Raw genomic sequence first — 23,750 nt, forward strand, 5'->3', positions numbered from 1 at the left:
TTTTGCAGAAACAGGGGGGTATTTTTTCTGTTTTGCAACCCAAACGGCCCCCAGGTTTTATAGCTTTCATTAAGGCTAACAGTGAAGGACAAGTCATTGATGTTGGCACAACCCACATATCCTGCAATTCTTCATGTTGGCCACTTCTGTTTATTCATGTGTTCCTTGCATGCTCGATCCCAGTCACGTAACTAGGGTAAGGGTTAAGAAAACTCTGGAATAATTATTAATTATATTTATGCAACCCCTCAATTTGTAAGAGGAGGAAAAAAAGAGCATTATGATAAGTGAAAGAATGGTAGTATTACCAGGGAACAGGTTGCCAGGTTGGCAAAAAGGGGCGAAATCCTGTGATGCATTCAAACACCAACGTTCCGAAGCTCCAATAGTCTACAGTGACCGTATACTTCTGCCTCTCGATGAGCTCTGGAGCCTGGAAGATAGGATACACTGAGGAGGAGGTTTAAGCAGAACTAGCACATGAAGTCACCTGTCAGTGGTGTCTGACTTACCAAGTACTGAAGCGTTCCCACAAACGAGGTGCAAAGACTGCTTTGGTCCAGCTCCTTTGCATACCCGAGGTCGATGATCTTGTGGATCAACTGAAGTAGAGAAAAAGCAGTTTAAAGTTAAGTTTTAAAGAAACATACCTTATTTTTGTATTTTGATTAAAAAGGATATTGCACAACAAAGCAGCAAGAGAACCAATGTTGTGATGATTAATACTGCTGCTAATCTGATAAACAACTGAACTAAAAGTGTAACAAATTAGTGTAACAGCCAAAACAGCTGAGTTGCACAGCCAACATTTTAAAGTGCATCTTTAAAGCTGCTGGATGCTGCCAACTCGTTACACTTCAAATGCTTCTTCTGCTATTTTGTGGAGTTAATTAAAAAGGACATTGGGAGGTTGCCTACAGCCATGGCTGTCAATACCAATATTTTTATCCCGACGTTAATTTGAAAATGTAGAAAATGCTTTTGAAGACCAACAAATAACAAAAATACAACTTAAAAATGTGGCCATAGTATAACACATTTTTGGCCTAACTATACCTATGAGTATACATTCTATGTGATTTTGTTACTTACACAATACTAAATGCTGTCTCTTACAGCATGTTGATTATGTTCCTTCATGTCCTTTCCAGTTCAAGTCACTACTCACACATTTCCCTAAAATGCTTCACCCGTGTTCTTTCTCCTTTTTTAATATCCTGGGCTGTCCTCTAACACAACAGAAATTGGTTCAAATGATTTGTGCCTGGACACTCTATCGTAATAACAAGTCCTCTAAAATGTCTCTTCTCACATACATCTAGTTGTCTACTGTATACTTCATCTTCATACTGTTTCTTAGATAATATTCCACCAGAAGAAGGATAGATACCATGGGTTATGTAACCTCATAAAAAGGAGGCCCAAAAAGAAAGATAAGACTAAACTCAACAAAAATCTTATAAGTACAGGGATTTGTTTTTCCGTCATAAAGTCATGCTGAGACACTTAGTTAAAATCAGGCCCTCCACTGTCAAGTTAAAAGGCCAAAACCCAACCTCATTTTTTTGTTGTTTGATGCGTGTGAACTCACCCTCTTCTCTCCCTGCTGTAAGACAATATTTTCAGGTTTCAGATCCCTGTGGATGATCCGCTTCTTGTGGAGGTACGTCAGCGCTGAAGCTGAGAAAAAGAAGGAAAAACAAAATGTGAGCAATTTATAATTTGATAATACAACTTTCATTACAGCAACCTCCGGAGAATTACGCTTCTGATAATTGATATCATACTATGAGCCTTTTTGACAAACCTTTCACTGGCTTTTCTTGTGACATCATAGCACATGCAAACTAAATGGTAAATGGGTTATACTTGTATAGCGCTTTTCTACCTTCAAGGTACTCAAAGCGCTTTGACACTATTTCTACATTCACCCATTCACACACACGTATGGCTAACCACGACCCATCAGGAGCAAGGATGAAGTGTCTTGCTCAAGTAGGTGGGGATTGAACCAGGAACTCTCAGGTTGCTGGCACGGCCACTCTCCCAACCACGCCACGCCATCCCCAACTATTTCCCATAAGCCCCTAAACTATTTTGCTTGGTTAATTGTTTTGCTAACGTCACATGTAATATTTATGAGTACCTCCGCATTTATCCACTTATTCGATTCCTTTTTATTTTACATTTTCCCCACAGTTGCTGCTTTTAATTTTCTGATTGGCTAAATGATCACATGGTTGGGGTTATAGTATCACTGTTTTGGTTCAGTAAACATCTGCAAATTGTATTTTTAAGTTAGCAAAGATTCATTCAGATTTAAGAGGGGGAAAACATCCACCCATCCATCCATCCATCCATGACCATTTAGCTCAATGGGTAATGCTGCTTGTCTGCTCTCTAAACAAGGGTCAGACTTCAAATCCCAGTCAGGGTGAATGCTACCATGGGTCATATTTTTTATGAAATATGATTTATACAATATTTGTATTATTATGATTATATTATTTTATTAAATGAAACCGCTGTCACTATCTACTATGACACAGGTTTGGCCTTTTCTTTGTTTTTATTTCCATTCATGTCTTGTGTTCCGAACGGTACGTTCCATTTACCTCAGATGTTGGAAGTGGGAATGACGTCACAGCCCCAGTTACGAGATCGGAAATCAAGATTGCCAAATCCACGAAAGCTATTTTTGCTCTTGTCTTGTCTGAATATAAACAATTTATGGGAAAATAGTCACTCTTTCTGTAAGCTTCAAACACGGTGGACGCAGAGGCAGCACAGACGCTATGTCTAGCAATGTAGAACTTAAAAAACACATGAAATGAATTAAGTTTTACACTATGAAACAATACAACATATAAAGTCTAAACAATACATTCTAAATGGCGGATTTAGTGCGACAAAAACAAATCATAAGGGCTAATTTTAGAAGATAAATTATAGAAGCATATGTCATTGTTTACATCCAGATGAGGCATATGCATCACAACCCTTCTATATGGCTGTGAGACATGGACAATCTATGCTCACAATAGCCGGGGGGGAAACAAGAATTTCCACCCCAGCCCGTCGCCTCTAACTGTGTGCAACGCCAGAGTGGAAGAGGGTCCAGCCCCTCTCGAGAGCCCTTGCTGTGCGTCGAAAGGACTCCGACTATATCTAGCCGGAACTTTTCCACCTCGCACTCCAGCTCAGGCTCCCTTCCCCTCAGCGAGGTGACGTTCCACGTCTCAAGAGCTAGCTTATGTAGCCGAGGATCCGAACATCAAGTGCCCTGCCTTCGGCTGCCGCCCAGCTCACACTGCACCCGACCCTCTATGGCCCCTCTTATGAGTGGTGAGCCCATTGGAAGGGGGACCCATGTTGCCTCTTTAGGCCACCAGGCGCTCGCCATCATGACCCACCTCCGCGCCTGGCTCCAGAGGGGGGCCCCAGTGACCGACGTCCGGGCGAGGGAAATCAAAGTCCTTGTTTGTTCTTTTTTGGTCTTCGAGCTGCACTTTGTCTTGGGAGACCCTACCAGAGGGCATACATAGCTCCACGCAAACTCCTCTACCACGATAAGGTGGCAGTTCAGAAAGTTGTCTACAACACATCTTAAAGGTAACTTGGCAGGATCGTATCAGCGAGCCAGCTGCAGGAATGGTAAATGGATTATACTTGTATAGCGGTTTTCTACCTTCAAGGTACTCAAAGCGCTTTGACACTATTTCTACATTCACCCATCCACACACACCTTCACACACACATTCACACACTGATGGCGGGAGCTGCCATGCAAGGCGCTAACCACGACCCATCAGGAGCAAGGGTGAAGTGTCTCGCTCAAGGACACAACGGACGTGACTAGGTTGGTAGAAGGTGGAGATCGAACCAGGAACCCTCAGGTTGCTGGCACGGCCACTCTCCCAACTGCGCCACGACGTCCCCCAGGAGCTGCTATCATGCTTTGCCAATTAAGATGGCTTGGCCATGTCATCCGAATGCCAGCCAACCGCCTTCCACGCAAAATTCTGTATGGCCAGCTCCACCTGGGCTGCTGCTCAAGATCTTCCTAAATAAGTGCAACATACAGCCTACTGCCTTGGAAGCTGCCTCTTCGGGCCGCTCTTCCTGGCATAGACTATGCCGTCAAGGAGTAGAAGCGGCAGAGGACAACAGACGTAAACCCCCTTTGGCGAAAAGAGAGAGGAGAAAGGCAGCCATGTCTGCAGCTGCCCCATCGGGTGAGGTCTACAGTTGTCACGTCTGTGGCAGGCAGTGTGCATCGTGCATTGGGCTGCATAGTCATCAACGAACCCACAAAGAGTAGCATCATCGGTCACGATGGACTACCTAAAGCAAATATATATAAATATATATATATATATATACATACACACTACCGTTCAAAAGTTTGGGGTCACCCAAACAATTTTGTGAAATAGCCTTCATTTCTAAGAACAAGAATAGACTGTCGAGTTTCAGATGAAAGTTCTCTTTTTCTGGCCATTTTGAGCGTTTAATTGACCCCACAAATGTGATGCTCCAGAAACTCAATCTGCTCAAAGGAAGGTCAGTTTTGTAGCTTCTGTAACGAGCTAAACTGTTTTCAGATGTGTGAACATGATTGCACAAGGGTTTTCTAATCATCCATTAGCCTTCTGAGCCAATGAGCAAACACATTGTACCATTAGAACACTGGAGTGATAGTTGCTGGAAATGGGCCTCTATACACCTATGTAGATATTGCACCAAAAATCAGACATTTGCAGCTAGAATAGTCATTTACCACATTAGCAATGTATAGAGTGTATTTCTTTAAAGTTAAGACTAGTTTAAAGTTATCTTCATTGAAAAGTACAGTGCTTTGGCTTCAAAAATAAGGACATTTCAATGTGACCCCAAACTTTTGAACGGTAGTATATATATTTATATATATATATATATATATATATACACACATACATATGAGGTGGCGACTTGTACAGGGTGTACCCCGCCTTCCGCCCGATTGTAGCTGAGATAGGCTCCAGCACCCCCCGCGACCCTGAAAGGGATAAGCGGTAGAAAATGGATGGATGGATGGATATATACAGTATATACATATGATATATTTGACTGTTGTCAGTGTACAGCTTATATAGCAGGATAGATTTAATATCCAATGAAAATTACACATGTTGACTTAAAGTGTACTTAATCTGTACACATTAAGTTGTAAATGTTTTGTTTACCAAATGTTACAAAATGTAAAACTACGTCAAAGAGTGCGTAGGGTGTCGCGTAAGCATGCGTAGGTGTTTTCATTATTACCGTGTTGTAGGAATAGATGAAAGGGGCTCAGTCAGTATCAGGAAACACCCATCAGTGTGTAACAGGAAAAGCCTTTTCTGTGTGTTTTACTAAATGACCCACAGCACATGTGTGTCAAAATTAGTTTGAGTTAGATGACCAAGTCCACATGTTGCACTCAGCGTGCTTACAGTATATTGCGAAAGAGAGAGCCGTCGTCCAATCGATGACGTACGCTTCTGCCTCAGTGTGAGCTGTTCCCATGGTGACTAAATGCTGTGGTTTAGGGTCACCAATGACATCATAAAACAGGGCACAAGGACCTTTGCTTTGAAATGACAGGAAACGAATCACCCAGCAAGTTCATTCAGACGCATAATTAATCAAACAATAGTTGCTCTTTGACCAAAGTCACATGGTGATACTCACAAATGTCGCACAACAGAATCAAAACGGAGCCCTCTCGCATTCCACTGCAGTTCTCCAAGACGTTCAGATACTACGGAGGGAAAAGGGGCACAGTCAGACAAGAATAATGACCTTCATGTCATATGAAACTGTCCTCCTTGTGATTTAGAGCATGTCCTCATTTCATCGCCATTACAGAGCTATTTTCCATCCATTAAGTACATTGTGTTCCTGACGGATCAGACATGCAAGATTCGAGCAGAAAACCCAATGATTGACTCAAAATTGTTGATCTTGGTTCGTCTTGTAGAGAAGAAACAGATCAGCGATGTTCTTTCCAACTGATTTATTTGATGTTTTTACTGATAAAACGCCTGTGAGGATAGGATTAAAATCTCTAAACCAATCCAATTTGCTTTAATTTTTTGAATCTGAGCTATTAAAAATGCCATGGACTTGTGGTTCTTGATAGTTAGAATGTTATTTTTCTCTTTGGCTATTAATCTGCATGGCTTTAGCTGCACACTCACTAGTTTCAAATAGAAAACAAGCTCCAAAATTGCTAACCAAAACAAATTCCAATTCAGCATTAAATTAAAGCAGTACCATATTGACCCAACATATTTGTTTTTAAGACAAACTCAAAGACAATTTAGCAGATAGTTAAGCCCAACCTGTGAGACACTGTGTCGCAGGTGCGTCTCTCCAGGGCACTGGTATATGTGCAGAAAAGGGAAGAAAAGCTCTGATTTGCTTCGACTGAAGGTAATTTAGGCCTTAAATAATATGTCAAGCAAAAACACTTCACTTTTACAGATTTCTTTTTGGGAAATTACCATCTTATATTTGCATCAATACGATAGTCTCGTGCAAGTCCAGGCCCAATGCAGCATAGCTTTTTCCATCAAAACATCAACATCTCATACTTGTACCTTTCTCAGATCTCCTCCCTGGCAGTACTCCATTGCCAGCAGTGGCAGGTCATTGGTGGTCACAAGCTTTTGCATCCCCTCAGGAACCTCCCTTGCCGCCACCACATTAGCGTGATCCAACCTGAGAGTGTCAATACATGTTTTTTCATTTAAACAGTATTGTGAAGGTCTTTTAATATGATGTGTATTGAACAGGATAAATCCAAACAAAGTCATTCTAGAATGAGTGCATCGTTCACAATCATTATGAAAGACATGATGATGGATGTATTTTTTATGACATTTGAACTTATATATAAACCAATAAATAACCATTCAAAAAGCGCCAGCAATACTCCATTTACATTTTGTGACTTGAATATTAACGAAGTATTAGTTTGTAGCTGAGATAGGTTCCAGCGCCCCCCGCAACCCCGAAGGGAATATGGATGGATGGATAGTTATACTGTTATTATAAGCGCTAATGCAGACAAACTATTTATAGCCGCCTTGATCACGAGCTTGTGTGCCAATGTTGACATGATCGACTGATCAGCTGCTTCCTCGTTTCCTTGCTCGTCAAACTTTATCGTAGATCATAAATCATGCCTCTCACCTAGAAAGATGAGGAAGTATTCCGATAAGTTGACAGTTTGGACACTTTGACAGCCAATTTAGAACCGGTAATGGCGAGAATGACACGAAAAGACACTTGGCTCCACCTCCCTTATCTTCGGAAGGATTATAAGTCATTCTTGATCTACACAGTAATATATGAACATTCTGGCAGTCGACATACTAATGACAGCAGACCTTATACAGTAAGTGATGTTTTATTATGTTTGTTGGCTCTCATAAAGTCTGCAGTGAGTGCTCATCAGTGATGAACATCATGATGCTTTTTTAAAATGATTGTGCCGCGTATGCTTGAAATTAGCAAAATAAGTAAATATTAAATGTTATTATATAAGTGCCTGTGTGGAGAGGCGGGGCTGACGAGCGAGCAGCAAGGCAAGGCACGCCGGGGCCCGGCCCAAGATGGCTTCAAGGAGGCGTGGACGGCGAGCGAGCGGCGAGGCGGGGCGCGCCGGGAGCGACGCCGCAATCGTGCCCAGGTGTGCGATCCGCGCACCTGGGCACGATCATCCAATCTCCTCTCGCTGAAGAAAAGGGGAGCAGCAGAGAGAGATGAAGAGAAGGCTGGAAGGAGCCAACGAAAGGCTGACGCGGAGCGAGAGAGGAGGAGAGCCCGAGACGACGAGCGAGCGAACGGAGGAGAGGAGCTGAAAAGCTACCGGGACTGAGGTTTTGTTTGAAAAAATAAAAAAAACGTCAAACTGCTCAGAGATGTCGCTATTTGATGGTCCATGGAACCCGAGCGACAGCTGGAGACTGTCACAGCCTGTTACTACATTACACATATACAGTCGTGGTCAAAAGTTTACATACACTTGTAAAGAACATAATGTCATGGCTGTGGTACAACTGTTATTTTTTGTGATAGAGTGATTGGAGCACATACTGTTTGTCACAAAAAACATTCATGAAGTTTGATTATTTTATGAATTTATTATGGGTCTACTGAAAATGTGAGCAAATCTGCTGGGTCAAAAGTATACATACAGCAACTTTAATATTTGGTTACATGTCCCTTGGCAAGTTTCACTGCAATAAGGCACTTTTGGTAGCCATCCACAATTTTTGACCACTCCTCTTGACAAAATTGGTGCAGTGCAACTAAATTTGTTGGTTTTCTGACATGGACTTGTTTCTTCAGCATTGTCCACACGTTTAAGTCAGGACTTTGGGAAGGCCATTCTAAAACCTTAATTCTAGCCTGATTTAGCCATTCCTTTACCACTTTTGACGTGTGTTTCGGGTCATTGTCCTGTTGGAACACCCAACTGTGCCCAAGACCCAACTTCCGGGCTGATGATTTTAGGTTGTCCTGAAAAATGTGGAGGTAATCCTCCTTTTTCATTGTCCCATTTACTCTCTGTAAAGCACCAGTTCCATTGGCAGCAAAACAGGCCAAGAGCATAATACTACCACCACCATGCTTGACGGTAGGCCTGGTGTTCCTGTGATTAAAGGCCTCACCTTTTCTCATCCAAACATATTGCTGGGTATTGTGGCCAAACAGCTCAATTTTTGTTTCATCTGATCACAGAACTTTCCTCCAGAAGGTCTTATCTTTGTCCATGTGATGTCTTTCATAATGATTATGAACGATAAGCACAATTAAAATAAAAAAGTGTAGTTCCCCTTTAAAGCTGAAATGTATTAATGTTGCATCAAATAATAAGTTCACAACTATTATATCAAAACATTTTTCATATTAAGCCCGTTTCCAACCAGGCTTCGCAATTATGATATCAAAGAGAAACAAAGATAGTAAGCACTAGTTGGCAGCAGCTGTGAGGAAAACGCCCTGTAATAGGATGAAATTTAGGGTGGGGCCTTGATTTGAACAATATTTTAACACAAAAAAGGGCAGATGAGTGTGTTGTCTCTGCAGGGACAATCACAGCTACCTACAGCATCTTGTCTTGCATACCATCATAAGGTCTATAGTATGTTGACACAAAGAAACTTACTTCGAAGGGAGCCTGGCTCCAAAAATTACAACCTATAAAAGGAACATTGACCTACACAGTATACCGGTACATCATTTGATCTTAGCTAATTTGGATATCCTGTAGATGTGATTGTACTGTTTAGTGTTAGTTGAAAGAATATGACAGCATAGCACTAACTGCTCTGTGGAAACTGGCTACACTCATGTTGATGGACTGAAACCCTATGCTTCAGCTTCTGCCAGGCAAAGCAAAGGAAAAAACTCACGATAAAAACACCAATCAATGCATGACAACGCCAATACCAGGAGACACTGCAATAATAAGACGTACGCAGGTTATTATGAAGCCCTGAAATGTTCAGCAGTCTATAGACAAACAGTGTTTGATCAAATTAGTAAGTAAACCTGAATGTGCTCTCAAGATAATCCCAGGATGCTTTCAAAAGTGTGGGAGATTACAATTGTATGACCTCAAGTGGAAAATTAATGTCTATTTATAAACACAGATTGAAGTGTAGGATGATAGGACAAATTAGCAGGCATGTATACGCCTACAAAAACATTGAGTGTGGTAGAACTCAACTATTAAGGTCATGTTTTGTCAGAATAAGTGCTTAGACATTTGTGCTGTAATATTATAATAGCATGCTCACTAGACCGTAATTATTCCACAGGTAGGAGTGGGGCTGCACAAAAGGTCTGTGGTAATAACCATGTCTGTGTAAGAACGACACACTTGTTGAACTGAAATGTTTTATACCCACGTTTGGGCTGACACACACATAAATGTCTTGAGTCACAATCAATTTAAATACACCTCCACAAAGCAGACTTAGGTGGAAATGAAAACACAGACGTAAAAAACAATGAGGGGGTGGCATGAGATTCTGTCAGACATAACCACCTAGTGTCCATAAATAACCTTAAACTTCTGAGCATTCAAAGCCTTGTGTGGTCTTTACTATTTCGGGATCAACATTTTGTGTTGAGAAAACAGAAATGGGTGTGTGACACTAAAATGTCAAACATGTTATTGAATGTGCAGTCTTGAGTGGCAAGTGTTTTTTAATTTCTAACACCACCTAACAGAGTGGCCAGTACACATAAAGAGGAAAACCCCTTGAAAAGAAATGACTGGAAAAACGACTAAAATAAGATCATGGCAATGGAATTGCCGTATTTTCCGGACTATAAGCTTTTAACTCTGCGACTTTTACAAAGGTGCAGCTAATCTATGAATTTTTCTTTGCTAACTGCTAAATTAGGGAATAGATTAAGCCGGGGGTTGGCAACCCGCGGCTCCAGAGCTGCATGCTTTAGTGCCGCCGTAGTGGCTGCCTGGAGATTTTTCTAAAAATGGAATAAAATGGAAAAACATGGGGGGGAAAAAGTATTTTTTTGTTTTAATATGGTTTCTGTAGGAGGACAAACATGACACAAATCTTCCTTTTGCTAGAAAGCCCACTGTTTGTATTAAACATTGTTCACTGATGAGATTAATTAGCGAGCACCGTTTTGTTTTACTAATTTTGGCGGTCCTTGAACTCACCGTAGTTTGTTTACATATACAACTTTCTCTGACACTGCCACAGAAAGACGTGTTTTGTGCCACTCCTTCTTTGTCTCATTTTGTCAAACAAACTTTTTATGCTGTGCGTGAATGCACAAAGGTGAGCTTTGCTGATGTTATTGACGTGTATGGAGTTCTAATCAGGCTTATTTGGTCAGTGCATGACTGCAAGTTAATCGATTATGTTTATATAATTAACTCAAAGCGCTTTTACTAATAGAAACCCCTGGCTTGGTTGGGAGAGCGGTCGTGCCAGCAACCTGAGGATTCCTGGTTCGATCCCCGGCTTCCATCATCCTAGTCACGTTCGTTGTGTCCTTGAGCAAGACACCTAACCCTTGCCCGCTGATGGGTCGTGGTTAGGGCCTTGGATGGCAGTGTGTAAATGTATGGGTGAATGTGGAAATAGTGTCAAAGTGCTTTGAGTACCTTGAAAGTAGAAATGCGCTATACAGGTATAACCCATTTACCATTATCTAAGTTACATTTAAACCAGGGAGAAGGTGGTGTCTTGCCCAAGAACACAACAGCAGTGACTAGGATGGCGGAAGCGGGGATCGAACCTGGAACCCTCAAGTTGCTGGCTTCCACGCTCTACCAACTGAACCATGCCGCCCCGTACATATAGGCTAGCTGTATGTACATATTGTCTCGTTTGTAGGTATATTTGAGCTCATGTAATTTCCTTTACTTAGGTCCTCTGTGTATTTAATTTATATTTGCATGTCTCATGTATGTACTATTGGCTGCATTTCTGATAGTAGTTTGTGTGCCGTTATAGACAACAGCAAATGTTACCCAGCTTGCAAACATTGTAATAAATCCATTAGAAGAAGACAGCCTGCCATTTCCTTTAACTTGGACACACAAGGTCATTCTAAGCCATACTTGCAAACCCTCCCGGATTTTCCGGGAGACTCCCGGAATTCAGCGCCTCTCCCGAAAACCTTCCGGAAGAAATGTTCTCCCAGCCGGAGCTGGAGGCCACGCCCCCTCCAGGTCCAAGCGGACCTGAGGGGGGACAGCGGCGACAGTCTGTTTTCACGTCCGCTTTCCCACGATATAAACGGCGTGCCTGCCCAATCACGTTATAACTGTAGAATGATCAAGGGCGAGTTCGTGGTTTCTTATGTGGGTTTATTGTTAGGCAGTTTCATTAACGTCCTCCCAGCGCGGTAACAACACACAACAACAGCAGTCACGTTTTCGTGCATGTTATATCAACTAAAGCCCACACTTAAACTTTCCACGTGCAAGATTGAATCTATTGTAACCTATTTTTATGGGCTTTCCTCTTTGTGATGTTAATTCCTGTTACACGCTGTTATACAGTATATGCCTTGCGCTCTTATTTTGAAGGCGCTAAGAGCGGAAGTGATGACACGTTGGAGTGGAGCGGAGGTTTTTGAAAGAAGGTAAATAAAGTGGTCCTCGTGTAAACGAGCCTCCGTGTTTATTATTTTGTAGTTTCATACAGTATAGGCGACATTTATAAACCCTCGGTTACACTATTTAAAAAAGTTATTTAATAAGAAGCCAAAAAGTGCAAAAACAATCATGTTCGTGTTGGAGGACTTGTGAATGACTGCAGGGCCACAACATTAGGTACACCTGCAGACTGCAGCACGGATTTCATATTTCATACATTCACAACTCCTCCAACACGAACATTATTGTTTTTGCACTTTTTGGCTTCTTATTAAATAACTTTTTTAAATAGATTCAATCTTGCACGTGGAAAGTTTAAGTGTGGGCTTTAGTTGATATAACACTCCCATCAGGGGGTGCATTCTACGACGGGGGTGCATTAATCCAGCACAACAGCGGCGCATGGACTTCATTTATAAGTAAAGGTAAGACCATAATAACGTTTTTTTTTATTAAATGTGCTTTTTTGTGTGCTACAGTTTGTATGTGTAAAGTTAAAGTTAAGTTAAAGTACCAATGATTGGGAGTGTAGAGCGATTTGGCAAAAAACACCCGTCATTTCTGTCAATTTCATGGCTGGCTCAAAGCGTGAAAACTCTGTGATCACATACGACCGACAGACAATTCTGGATGTGGATGGATCGGGTCGTTATAGACTGAAAGATGCATGTACGGTGGACCTCCTCGCTAGCATGGGAATACTTCGTGGGCTACATCGAGCGGCCTTTGTAGCAGCGGAGTCAAGTGCTAGCGGTGACCGCCAATGGAGACGACGTAAGCGGTGCGAGCGGAAGCAGAAGCGGGGATGCCGAGCTGGGCTAACAACAAAGAGAAAAGCTAACCAAAGAAGCGTGGAGTCTCCGGGTAAGAAGCCATTTAAACTAGAACTAGCCGGCGTCAGGCTGGATAATCCCTGCACACATAGCAATTCTCTTAGAATAAAACACAACTCACATAATGTTTTTTCTTTTGTGACCGTGTCAGAGGCAGACATACATTGTACTGAGGTAGCTAACTATGATGCGTTCAGTTTATCGCAATATCAAGCAAACAATCTGAATATCCCCGTCGTATCAATTCCTAGATATGGTCGAAACTATTTAAAGTGCACTACGCATAATAAACGCAACATTATTAATATTGCTACTTCGGATAATTTCAACAAACAATCCTCAAAACAGCCCACTACCTATAATATGGGCTTTTTAAACATAAGATCATTATCTTCCAAAACGTTGTTAGTTAATGAAGTCATTAGAGACAACAAACTTGACGTCGTTGGTCTCGCCGAGACCTGGCTCAAACCAGACGATTTTTTTGCGCTAAATGAGGCATCTCCTACTAACTATACCAATACACATGTTGCCCGACCTCTTAAAAGGGGAGGGGGTGTCGCACTAATATACAATGAAAACTATAATCTTACACCTAACCTAAATAATAAATAGAACTCGTTTGAGCTGCTCACTTTGAGGTTTGTCACACCGCTGCCTCTCCACCTGGCTGTTATCTACTGCCCCCCTGGGCCCTATTCGGACTTCATCAGTGAATTCTCAGAGTTTGTTGCTGATCTAGTGACGCATGCTGACAATATAATCATAATGGGGGACTTTAATATCCATATGAATACCCCATCGGACCCTCCATGCGTGGCGCTCCAGACTATAATTGATAGCTGTGGTCTTACACAAATAATAAATGAACCCACGCATCGCAACGGTAATACGATAGATCTAGTGCTTGTCAGGGGTGTCACCACCTCTAAAGTTACGATACTCCCGTACACTAAAGTAATGTCCGATCATTACCTTATAAAATTCGAAGTTCTGACTCATTGTCAACAAACTAATAATAATAATAATAACTACTATAGCAGCCGCAACATTAATGCTACCACAACGACGACTCTTACTGACCTACTGCCTTCGGTAATGGCACCATTCCCAAATTATGTGGGCTCTATTGATAACCTCACTAACAACTTTAACGACGCCCTGCGCGACACCATTGATAGTGTAGCACCGCTAAAGCTAAAAAGGGCCCCTAAAAGGCGTACCCCATGGTTTACAGAAGAAACTAAAGCCCAGAAATTATCATGTAGAAAGCTGGAACGCAAATGGCGTGCGACTAAACTTGAGGTTTTCCATCAAGCATGGTGTGACAGTTTAATAACTTATAAACGCATGCTTACCTCAACTAAAGCTAAATATTACTCAAATCTCATCCACCTCAACAAAAATGATCCTAAATTTCTGTTTAGTACAGTAGCATCGCTAACCCAACAAGGGACTTCTCCCAGTAGCTCCACCCACTCAGCAGATGACTTTAGGAATTTCTTTAATAAGAAAATTGAAGTCATTAGAAAAGAGATTAAAGACAATGCATCTCAGCTACAACTGGGTTCTATTAACACAAATACGACTGTATATACGACGGACACTGCCCTCCAAAATAGTTTCTCTCTCTTTGATGAAATAACATTGGAGGAATTGTCAAAATGTGTAAATGGGACAAAACAAACAACATGTTTACTTGACCCAATTCCTGGGAAACTTATCAAGGAGCTTTTTGTATTATTAGGTCCATCAGTGTTAAATATTATAAACTTATCACTTTCCTCTGGCACTGTTCCCCTAGCATTCAAAAAAGCGGTTATTCATCCTCTACTCAAAAGACCTAACCTCGATCCTGATCTCCTGGTAAACTACCGGCCGGTGTCCCACCTTCCGTTTATCTCGAAAATCCTTGAAAAAATTGTAGCACAGCAGCTAAATGAACACTTAGCATCTAACAATCTCTGTGAACCTTTTCAATCCGGTTTCAGGGCAAATCACTCTACGGAGACAGCCCTCGCAAAAATGACTAATGATCTATTGCTAACGATGGATTCTGATGCTTCATCTATGTTGCTGCTTCTTGATCTTAGCGCCGCTTTCGATACTGTTGATCATAATATTTTATTAGAGCGTATCAAAACGCGTATTGGGATGTCAGACTTAGCCTTGTCTTGGTTTAACTCTTATCTTACTGACAGGATGCAGTGTGTCTCCCATAACAATGTGACCTCGGACTATGTTAAGGTAACGTGCGGAGTTCCCCAGGGTTCGGTTCTTGGCCCTGCACTCTTTAGTATTTACATGCTGCCGCTAGGTGACATCATACGCAAATACGGTGTTAGCTTTCACTGTTGTGCTGATGACACCCAACCCTACATGCCCCTAAAGCTGACCAACACGCCGGATTGTAGTCAGCTGGAGGCGTGTCTTAATGAAATTAAACAATGGATGTCCGCTAACTTGAGTTTGAGTTTGAGTTTGAGTTTATTTCGAACATGCAAGTTTTGCAACTCAACGCTAAGAAAACGGAAATGCTGATTATCGGTCCTGCTCAACACCGACATCTATTTAATAATACCACCTTAACATTTGACAACCAAACAATTAAACAAGGCGACTCGGTAAAGAATCTAGGTATTATCTTCGCCCCAACTCTCTCGTTTGAGTCACACATTAAGAGTGTTACTAAAACGGCCTTCTTTCATCTCCGCAATATCGCTAAAATTTGTTCCATTTTGTCCACAAGCGATGCTGAGATCATTATTCATGCGTTCGTTACATCTCGTCTCGATTACTGTAACATTTTGTTTTCGGGCCTCCCTATGTCTAGCATTAAAAGATTACAGATGGTACAAAATGCGGCTGCTAGACTTTTGACAAAAACAAGAAAGTTTGATCATATTACGCCTATACTGGCTCACTTGCACTGGCTTCCTGTGCACCTAAGATGCGACTTTAAGGTTTTACTACTTACGTATAAAATACTACACGGTCAAGCTCCTGCCTATCTTGACGATTGTATTGTACCATATGTCCCGGCAAGAAATCTGCGTTCAAAGAACTCCGGCTTATTAGTGATTCCCAGAGCCCAAAAAAAGTCTGCGGGCTATAGAGCGTTTTCTATTCGGGCTCCAATACTATGGAATGCCCTCCCGGTAAAAGTTAGAGATGCTACCTCAGTAGAAGCAATTAAGTCTCATCTTAAAACTCATTTGTATACTCTAGCCTTTAAATAGACTCCCTTTTTAGACCAGTTGATCTGCCGTTTCTTTTCTTTTCTTTTCTACTCTGCTCTCAACCCGGGGTGGACCGCTAGCCTGTCCATCAGATGGGGACATCTCTACGCTGCTGACCCGTCTCCACTCGGGATGGTTCCTGCTGGCCCCACTATGGACTGGACTTTCGCTGATGTGTTGGACTTTCACAATATTATGTCAGACCCACTCGACATCCATTGCTTTCGGTCTCCCCTAGAGGGGGGGGGGGGGGTTACCCACATATGCGGTCCTCTCCAAGGTTTCTCATAGTCATTCACATCGACGTCCCACTGGGGTGAGTTTTCCTTGCCCGTATGTGGGCTCTGTACCGAGGATGTCGTTGTGGCTTGTACAGCCCTTTGAGACACTTGTGATTTAGGGCTATATAAATAAACATTGATTGATTGATTGATTGATTGTCACACACACACTAGGTGTGGTGAAATTTGTCCTCTGCATTTGACCCATCCCTTGATCACCCCCTGGGAGGTGAGGGGAGCAGTGGGCAGCAGCGGCGCCGCGCCTGGGAATAATTTTTGGTGATTTAACCCCCAATTCCAACCCTTGATGCTGAGTGCCAAGCAGGGAAGAATGCTGGTATGAGCTTTTAAACATAACCCGTTAACTGCTGCCAATCAAATGGTGAATAAGATACTCTTTAGGGTTCATATGTTTGTAAATCTGACTGTGATGAAGTCAGTGCCTCACCAGCCATGAACCTCACCGCACGTCACTGATATATATATATATATATATGAAATATATATGAAATACTCGAGTTGGTGAATTCTAGCTGTAAATATACTCCTCCCCTCTTAACCACGTTAGTGCGTCTGCCTCACAATACGAAGGTGCTGAGTAGTCTGGGGTTCAATTCCGGGCTCTGGATCTTTCTGTGTGGAGTTTGCATGTTCTCCCCGTGACTGCGTGGGTTCCCTCCGGGTACTCCGGCTTCCTCCCACCTCCAAAGACATGCACCTAGGGATAAGTTGATTGGCAACACTAAAATTGGCCCTAGTGTGTGAATGTGAGTGTGAATGTTGTCTGTCTATCTGTGTTGGCCCTGCGATGAGGTGGCGACTTGTCCAGGGTGTACCCCGCCTTCCGCCCGATTGTAGCTGAGATAGGCTCCAGCGCCCCCCGCGACCCCGAAGGGAATAAGCGGTAGAAAATGGATGGATGGATGGGCACTACAAAGACAAAATATTTGTTTTTTTTGTTTTTTGCAAATAATAATTAACTTAGAATTTCATGGCTGCAACATGTGCCAAAGTAGTTGGGAAAGGGCATGTTCACCACTGTGTTACATCACCTTTTCTTTTAACAACATATTCAATAAACGATTGGGAACTGAGGAAACTAATTGTTGAAGCTTTGAAAGTGGAATTCTTTCCCATTCTTGTTTTATGTAGAGCTTCAGTCGTTCAACAGTCCGGGGTCTCCGCTGTCGTATTTTACGCTTCATAATGCGCCACACATTTTCGATGGGAGACAGGTCTGGACTGCAGGCGGGCCAGGAAAGTACCCGCACTCTTTTTTTTACAAAGCCACGCTGTTGTAACACATGCTGAATGTGGCTTGGCATTGTCTTGCTGAAATAAGCAGGGGCGTCCATGAAAAATACGGCGCTTAGATGACAGCATATGTTGTTCCAAAACCTGTATGTACCTTTCAGCATTAATGGTGCCTTCACAGATGTGTAAGTTACCCATGCCTTGGGCACTAATGCACCCCCATACCATCACAGATGCTGGCTTTTGAACTTTGCGTCGATAACAGTCTGGATGGTTCGCTTCCCCTTTGGTCCGGATGACACGATGTTGAATATTTCCAAAAACAATTTGAAATGTGGACTCGTCAGACCACAGAACACTTTTCCACTTTGCATGAGTCCATCTTAGATGATCTCGGGCCCAGAGAAGCCGGCGGCGTTTCTGGATGTTGTTGATAAATGGCTTTCGCTTTGCATAGTAGAGCTTTAACTTGCACTTAGAGATGTAGTGACGAACTGTATTTAGTGCCAGTGGTTTTCTGAAGTGTTCCTGAGCCCATGTGGTGATATCCTTTAGAGATTGATGTCGGTTTTTGATACAGTGCCGTCTGAGGGATCGAAGGTCACGGTCATTCAATGTTGGTTTCCGGCCATGCCGCTTACGTGCAGTGATTTCTCCAGATTCTCTGAACCTTTTGATGATATTACGGACCGTAGATGTTGAAATCCCTAAATTTCTTGCAATTGCACTTTGAGAAACGTTGTTCTTAAACGGTTTGACTATTTGCTCACGCAGTTGTGGACAAAGGGGTGTACCTCGCCCCATCCTTTCCTGTGAAAGACTGAGCATTTTTTGGGAAGCTGTTTTTATACCCAATCAGGGCACCCACCTGTTCCCAATTAGCTTGCACACCTGTGGGATGTTCCAAATAAGTGTTTGATGAGCACTCCTCAACTTTATCAGTATTTATTGCCACCTTTCCCAACTTCTTTGTCACGTGTTGCTGGCATCAAATTCTAAAGTTAATGATTATTTGCAAAAAAAAAAGTGTTTATCAGTTTGAACATCAAATATGTTGTCTTTGTAGCATATTCAACTGAATATGGGTTGAAAATGATTTGCAAATCATTGTATTCCGTTTATATTTACATCTAACACAATTTCCCAACTCATATGGAAACGGGGTTTGTATGAAAAAAAGATTTTTTCTTCTAAAATTTAGTGGGTGCGGTTTATATTCCGCAAAATACAATAAATACATAATATGAAACTGGTTATTTTGGTTAGGGCTGGTAGAGTGGTGGCACACAACTACATACACTACCGTTCAAAAGTTTAGGGTCACCCAAACAATTTTGTGGAATAGCCTTCATTTCTAAGAACAAGAATAGACTGTCGAGTTTCATATGAAAGTTATCTTTTTCTGGCCATTTTGAGCGTTTAATTGACCCCACAAATGTGATGCTCCAGAAACTCAATCTGCTCAAAGGAAGGTCAGTTTTGTAGCTTCTGTAACGAGCTAAACTGTTTTCAGATGTGTGAACATGATTGCACAAGGGTTTTTTAATCATCAATTAGCCTTCTGAGCCAATGAGCAAACACATTGTACCATTAGAACACTGGAGTGATAGTTGCTGGAAATGGGCCTCTATACACCTATTTAGATATTGCACCAAAAACCAGATATTTGCAGCTAGAATAGTCATTTACCACATTAGCAATGTATAGAGTGTATTTCTTTAAAGTTAAGACTAGTTTAAAGTTATCTTCATTGAAAAGTACAGTGCTTTTCCTTCAAAAATAAGGACATTTCAATGTGACCCCAAACTTTTGAACGGTATTGTACATGCACACAAGTGGGTTCACTTCCCAGCCAGTGCCCCAACACCTACCTACTGTATTTATCCAGTACTTGTCTTAAGCCTGGATAGGTTGCTTTAAAAAAAATAGTAACTGCTAAACATTAGTGGTTACAGAAGTAGAAAAAAGCACTGTATTTGTGCTTGCCGGTAGATGACCATATTGTGGCGAGCGGTGGATTCTGATAAGTCAACATAAATAAGAAGCCTAACTCAATAACACAAATCATAATATGAATACCAATACCAATTTCGACCCTGATATCGGAGAAACACCCAAAATAGTAAATTGAACAGAATATAAGACGATCCTGTATACAGTATAAGATGTATGAAAATTATTTTTTAAGACCAAAGATCAAAAACAAAATTATTACTTTTTCCTAAATTATGTTTTCAGTTTCAATGAAATAGCAACTGATACATTATATCATATATATTGAATGACTCTGCTTCATTGATTAGCATTACGGTATCTTGGAATTAGCAACAGAACTCCTCCTCTTTTGTTTGTTAAATTGCTAAAAAACCTTTGTGACATCTGTTTTCCAGAATATCTTTGTGTCGCGGCTACATCTCTTCTGGTCACTGGAAGAAAAGCCAAAGTGGTTCTTCTGCTTGCTTGTATAAATCTCAAGACCCAGAATAATGGAAAATCAGTCTTTTTTCGATTTTCTTGTAAGGAAAAACACAGTTGTCTAGTTGAGTCTATCTCTATCTTCCTACCAGACACTAGTACAGGATGATGAAATGCCTTTGTTTGATGACACTAGCACTATAATATAATCATGCATTTGAGAGCTTAGAAGAGTAGAACCTTTCAGTATGGACCTGCAGTGAGCCATTAACTTTTTAAATGACTGACTGACCTCTTCATGATTTGTATCTCCAGACACCATCGCTCCTTGTTTCGCTCACTCAGCTCCTGGCGGCACTGTTTAATAGCAATCTGCTCGTCCGTATCCTAAAAGCACACAAATATTTTTTTTGTAAAAACTGTCATTTTCAAAGGGAAACAAGACAAGACAACTATGAGCTGCCATGAATAAAAGGCTTGTCAAACCGATTTGGCTCATGTATTAATAATAGAAGAGGCAATAAGCCACAGATGATTCATAGTCATATATGTAATTTATATACTGAACATTAATCAGACAAATATGATATCCTGCAGAGGACCAAGGACATAGTCTAAATGTACCGTAGTTTACAGTCTGTCAAAGAGGTGATGAGCCACACAAGTGGACATATCTCATTCTGGGTTTCACGCCGTCACCTTGGACCTGCTTCCCGTAACCCGATCTAATTCCTAATAATAACCTAAGGCATTGTCATCAATACGGGAAGAAGGAAGTTTAATCATCAGGAGTGCCCCCTTCAGGTACTCAGTAAGCCCTTGGCTTGTCAAAGGCCTTTTTGTACTTCCTGAGGTGCGGTGACACTTAAATGTGACTAGTTGTGGAAAAGATTGTACAAAAATCAGTTTGGGGAATGCTACTAACCAGTAACATTGCATGATTAAGAATCAGCTTTGCATGTGTTACAATATACAATCAGTAATGATCTGTTAAATACAAAACGTAATAACATCAATGTAGTAAAAACCATCCCCGTTCATACCGACTATCAAAACAAACTGTAATAAAAATGCCAGGATAGTAGTGGGCAACATCAGAATTTGTAGGTTGATGGACAATGACAATAAAGAAGCGCATTAATTGAATTCATTTTAATCAGCCCTGTGAGTCATCCAGCAACTATTAAATTATGAAAATAAATTACTGAAATATGATACGTCTAATATTTTTTTATTTCTGACCGTCCAAAATGTTGTCGCGCCCGGGAATAATTTTTGGTGATTTAACCCCCAATTCCAACCCTTGATGCTGAGTGCCAAGCAGGGAGGTAATGGGTCCCATTTTTATAGTCTTTAGTATGACTCGGCCGGGGTTTTAACTCACAACCTACCGATCTCAGGGCGGACACTCTAACCACAAGGCCACTGAAGCGATAGACTTGAAATCCATCGGGTTCTATCCGCACAGGTTAGAGTCCTGCCGATAACAACTATGTTTTGAGGCAACCGATGGAAACGAGAACATGAAGGTTCGAGTCCTGCTGAAAACATTCCTATTTTGGGGCAACCGATGGACACGTCTGTCAAGATAAGACTATGGGTCGAGGTTGGTCTATTGTAGATACAACGTACTTGAACAACAATGATCTGTTGCAATACAGAACGTTTTGTAATGTAATGACGTCAATGTTGTAAAAACCTTCCCAGTTCAAAAAACCTCTGCGTACATACTGACCGTCAAAAAAACAAACATCTGTACTATGCATGCCAAGCCAAAGTTGGGCAACATTAGTATGTGAAATATGCAATGAGTGTGTTGTTGTGTCCGAGTGGTTAAAGCAATGGACTAGAAATTCATTGGGTTCTACCTGCGCAGGTTCGAGTCCCGCTGAAGACATCTCTGTTTTAGGGAAACTGATGAACACGACTGTCAAGACGAGAGGTTAGTCTGAGCTCTTTTGTAAACTAAGTGTATACTATGACAATGACCTATTGCTGTACAACAAAATTCTGATAAGTCTTATGTGATGATTTCAGTCTTGCCAAAATACATCCTCTCTTTATACGGACAAAGCAAACTGTAATGTAAATGACAAGCCAGAGGGGCAACATCAATATGTGAAAACTACAAAGTGCATTGTCATGCCCGAGTGGTTAAGGTGATGGACTAGAAATCCATTGGGTTCCACCCAGGCAGGTTTAAATCCTGCTGATACCAAACCTGTTTTGGGGCAAAGGATGCAGATGAGAACATAACTGTTCGAGGCCTGCCAAAAACAGTCATATTTTGGGGCAACTGATGGGACACGACTGTGAAGACGAGAACTTGGATCAAGCTTGGTGTGAGCTCTATTGTAAACTAATGGCTTGATGGTTTGCGTGTACTAAAACACGTGCAAACCTGATAGCACACACAAAGCTGAACTACTAAACGTGTGAAAAGTAGATTGCCTCTGGGTGAGCGAAAAACAGCGTGCAAACCCTCTGTTTTCATTAATATGCATCAAAACATTCACAATACTGGGAGGAGAATATGCACATATAAGTATTAAGCACGCTCCATATGATTTATCAACACTCATCACCGTTTTGCCAGCACTATTTTGCCATTTACTTAGCACTTGTGAGAAGGACGTGCAAACTAACAGCGTGCTGCTCAAACACACAATGGACAGAGAATGTGTGTGTCTACATATTTGAATGATCAGAAATAAAAAAATATTAGATATATCGTCTACTCAGCAACATAATGTTATTATTTTATAGCTGCTAGAGGACCTAAAGGGCTGATTAAACAAATTCAATAGCTGCGTTTTGGTTTCCTTTAGTAATTTTTTTAATGACGTTCGTTTTTTCACAAAGATATTATTAAAATATTTCTTATGTGAAAAAAAACTTCTTGAAGTATGCATTTTTTGCGTGTTGAGCAAAGTAAGTGAAGCCTCTCTTCCAGGCACCTTCAGCGGTAAAACAAGAAAAAAAAAAAGAAAAAGTGGTGTCAATGTAGATGTACTGCACGTCTGCTTCTAAAATGCCAATAAAAAGTAATACATGTCTCGTGCATGCTTGAAAACAGCAAAACGCCACAAGTAGGAGCATGATAACATGAATGTGCAGTAAATAAGAGTGTCTTTGTGGTGATGCCCCGTATTGTACATAAAAAATCCTCATTTAAATAGGCGGTCTGCACCATTTTACAATAGCAGACGCAGTCTTAGTAAATCACACGCAACACACCCACTAATAGTACGCGCTATTTAATAGATTGCTTACGCTGTTTAGCAAGTGGTGTTTGGATCTTAATAAAAAAGGCCCTAAGTGTATATTACCACAATGACCTATTACAGCACAAAAACATTTGATAAGTGTAGGTAATGCAACAATGTTGTCAAAAACATCTGCGTTTAAACAGACAGTAAAAAAACAAACAAGTAATGTAATTGCAAAGCCATAGATGGGCGACATCAGTATGTGAACATTGCTAAAGCTCATTACCTTAACCACTCGTGGCTGAGTGGTTAAGGTAATGGGCTCGATATTCATTAGGTTA

General features: G+C 41.3%; 1 protein-coding gene across 1 annotated transcript in view; it reads right to left on the bottom strand.

The window, feature by feature from the left end:
- ikbkb (inhibitor of nuclear factor kappa B kinase subunit beta) overlaps nucleotides 1-23,750 on the bottom strand; it is a 72,664-nt gene that overhangs the window by 27,259 nt on the left and 21,655 nt on the right. The window contains exons 3-8 of the mRNA XM_062025638.1: nucleotides 20,493-20,587; nucleotides 6,624-6,744; nucleotides 5,713-5,782; nucleotides 1,592-1,680; nucleotides 513-602; nucleotides 309-433 (exon numbers count right to left, since the gene is read on the bottom strand). Coding sequence (XP_061881622.1) covers nucleotides 309-433; nucleotides 513-602; nucleotides 1,592-1,680; nucleotides 5,713-5,782; nucleotides 6,624-6,744; nucleotides 20,493-20,587 — 590 coding nt within the window. The remainder of the gene's footprint in view (nucleotides 1-308; nucleotides 434-512; nucleotides 603-1,591; nucleotides 1,681-5,712; nucleotides 5,783-6,623; nucleotides 6,745-20,492; nucleotides 20,588-23,750) is intronic.

Source organism: Entelurus aequoreus, linkage group LG17 (genome assembly GCF_033978785.1).
Source record: "Entelurus aequoreus isolate RoL-2023_Sb linkage group LG17, RoL_Eaeq_v1.1, whole genome shotgun sequence".
Lineage (NCBI taxonomy): Eukaryota > Metazoa > Chordata > Actinopteri > Syngnathiformes > Syngnathidae > Entelurus > Entelurus aequoreus.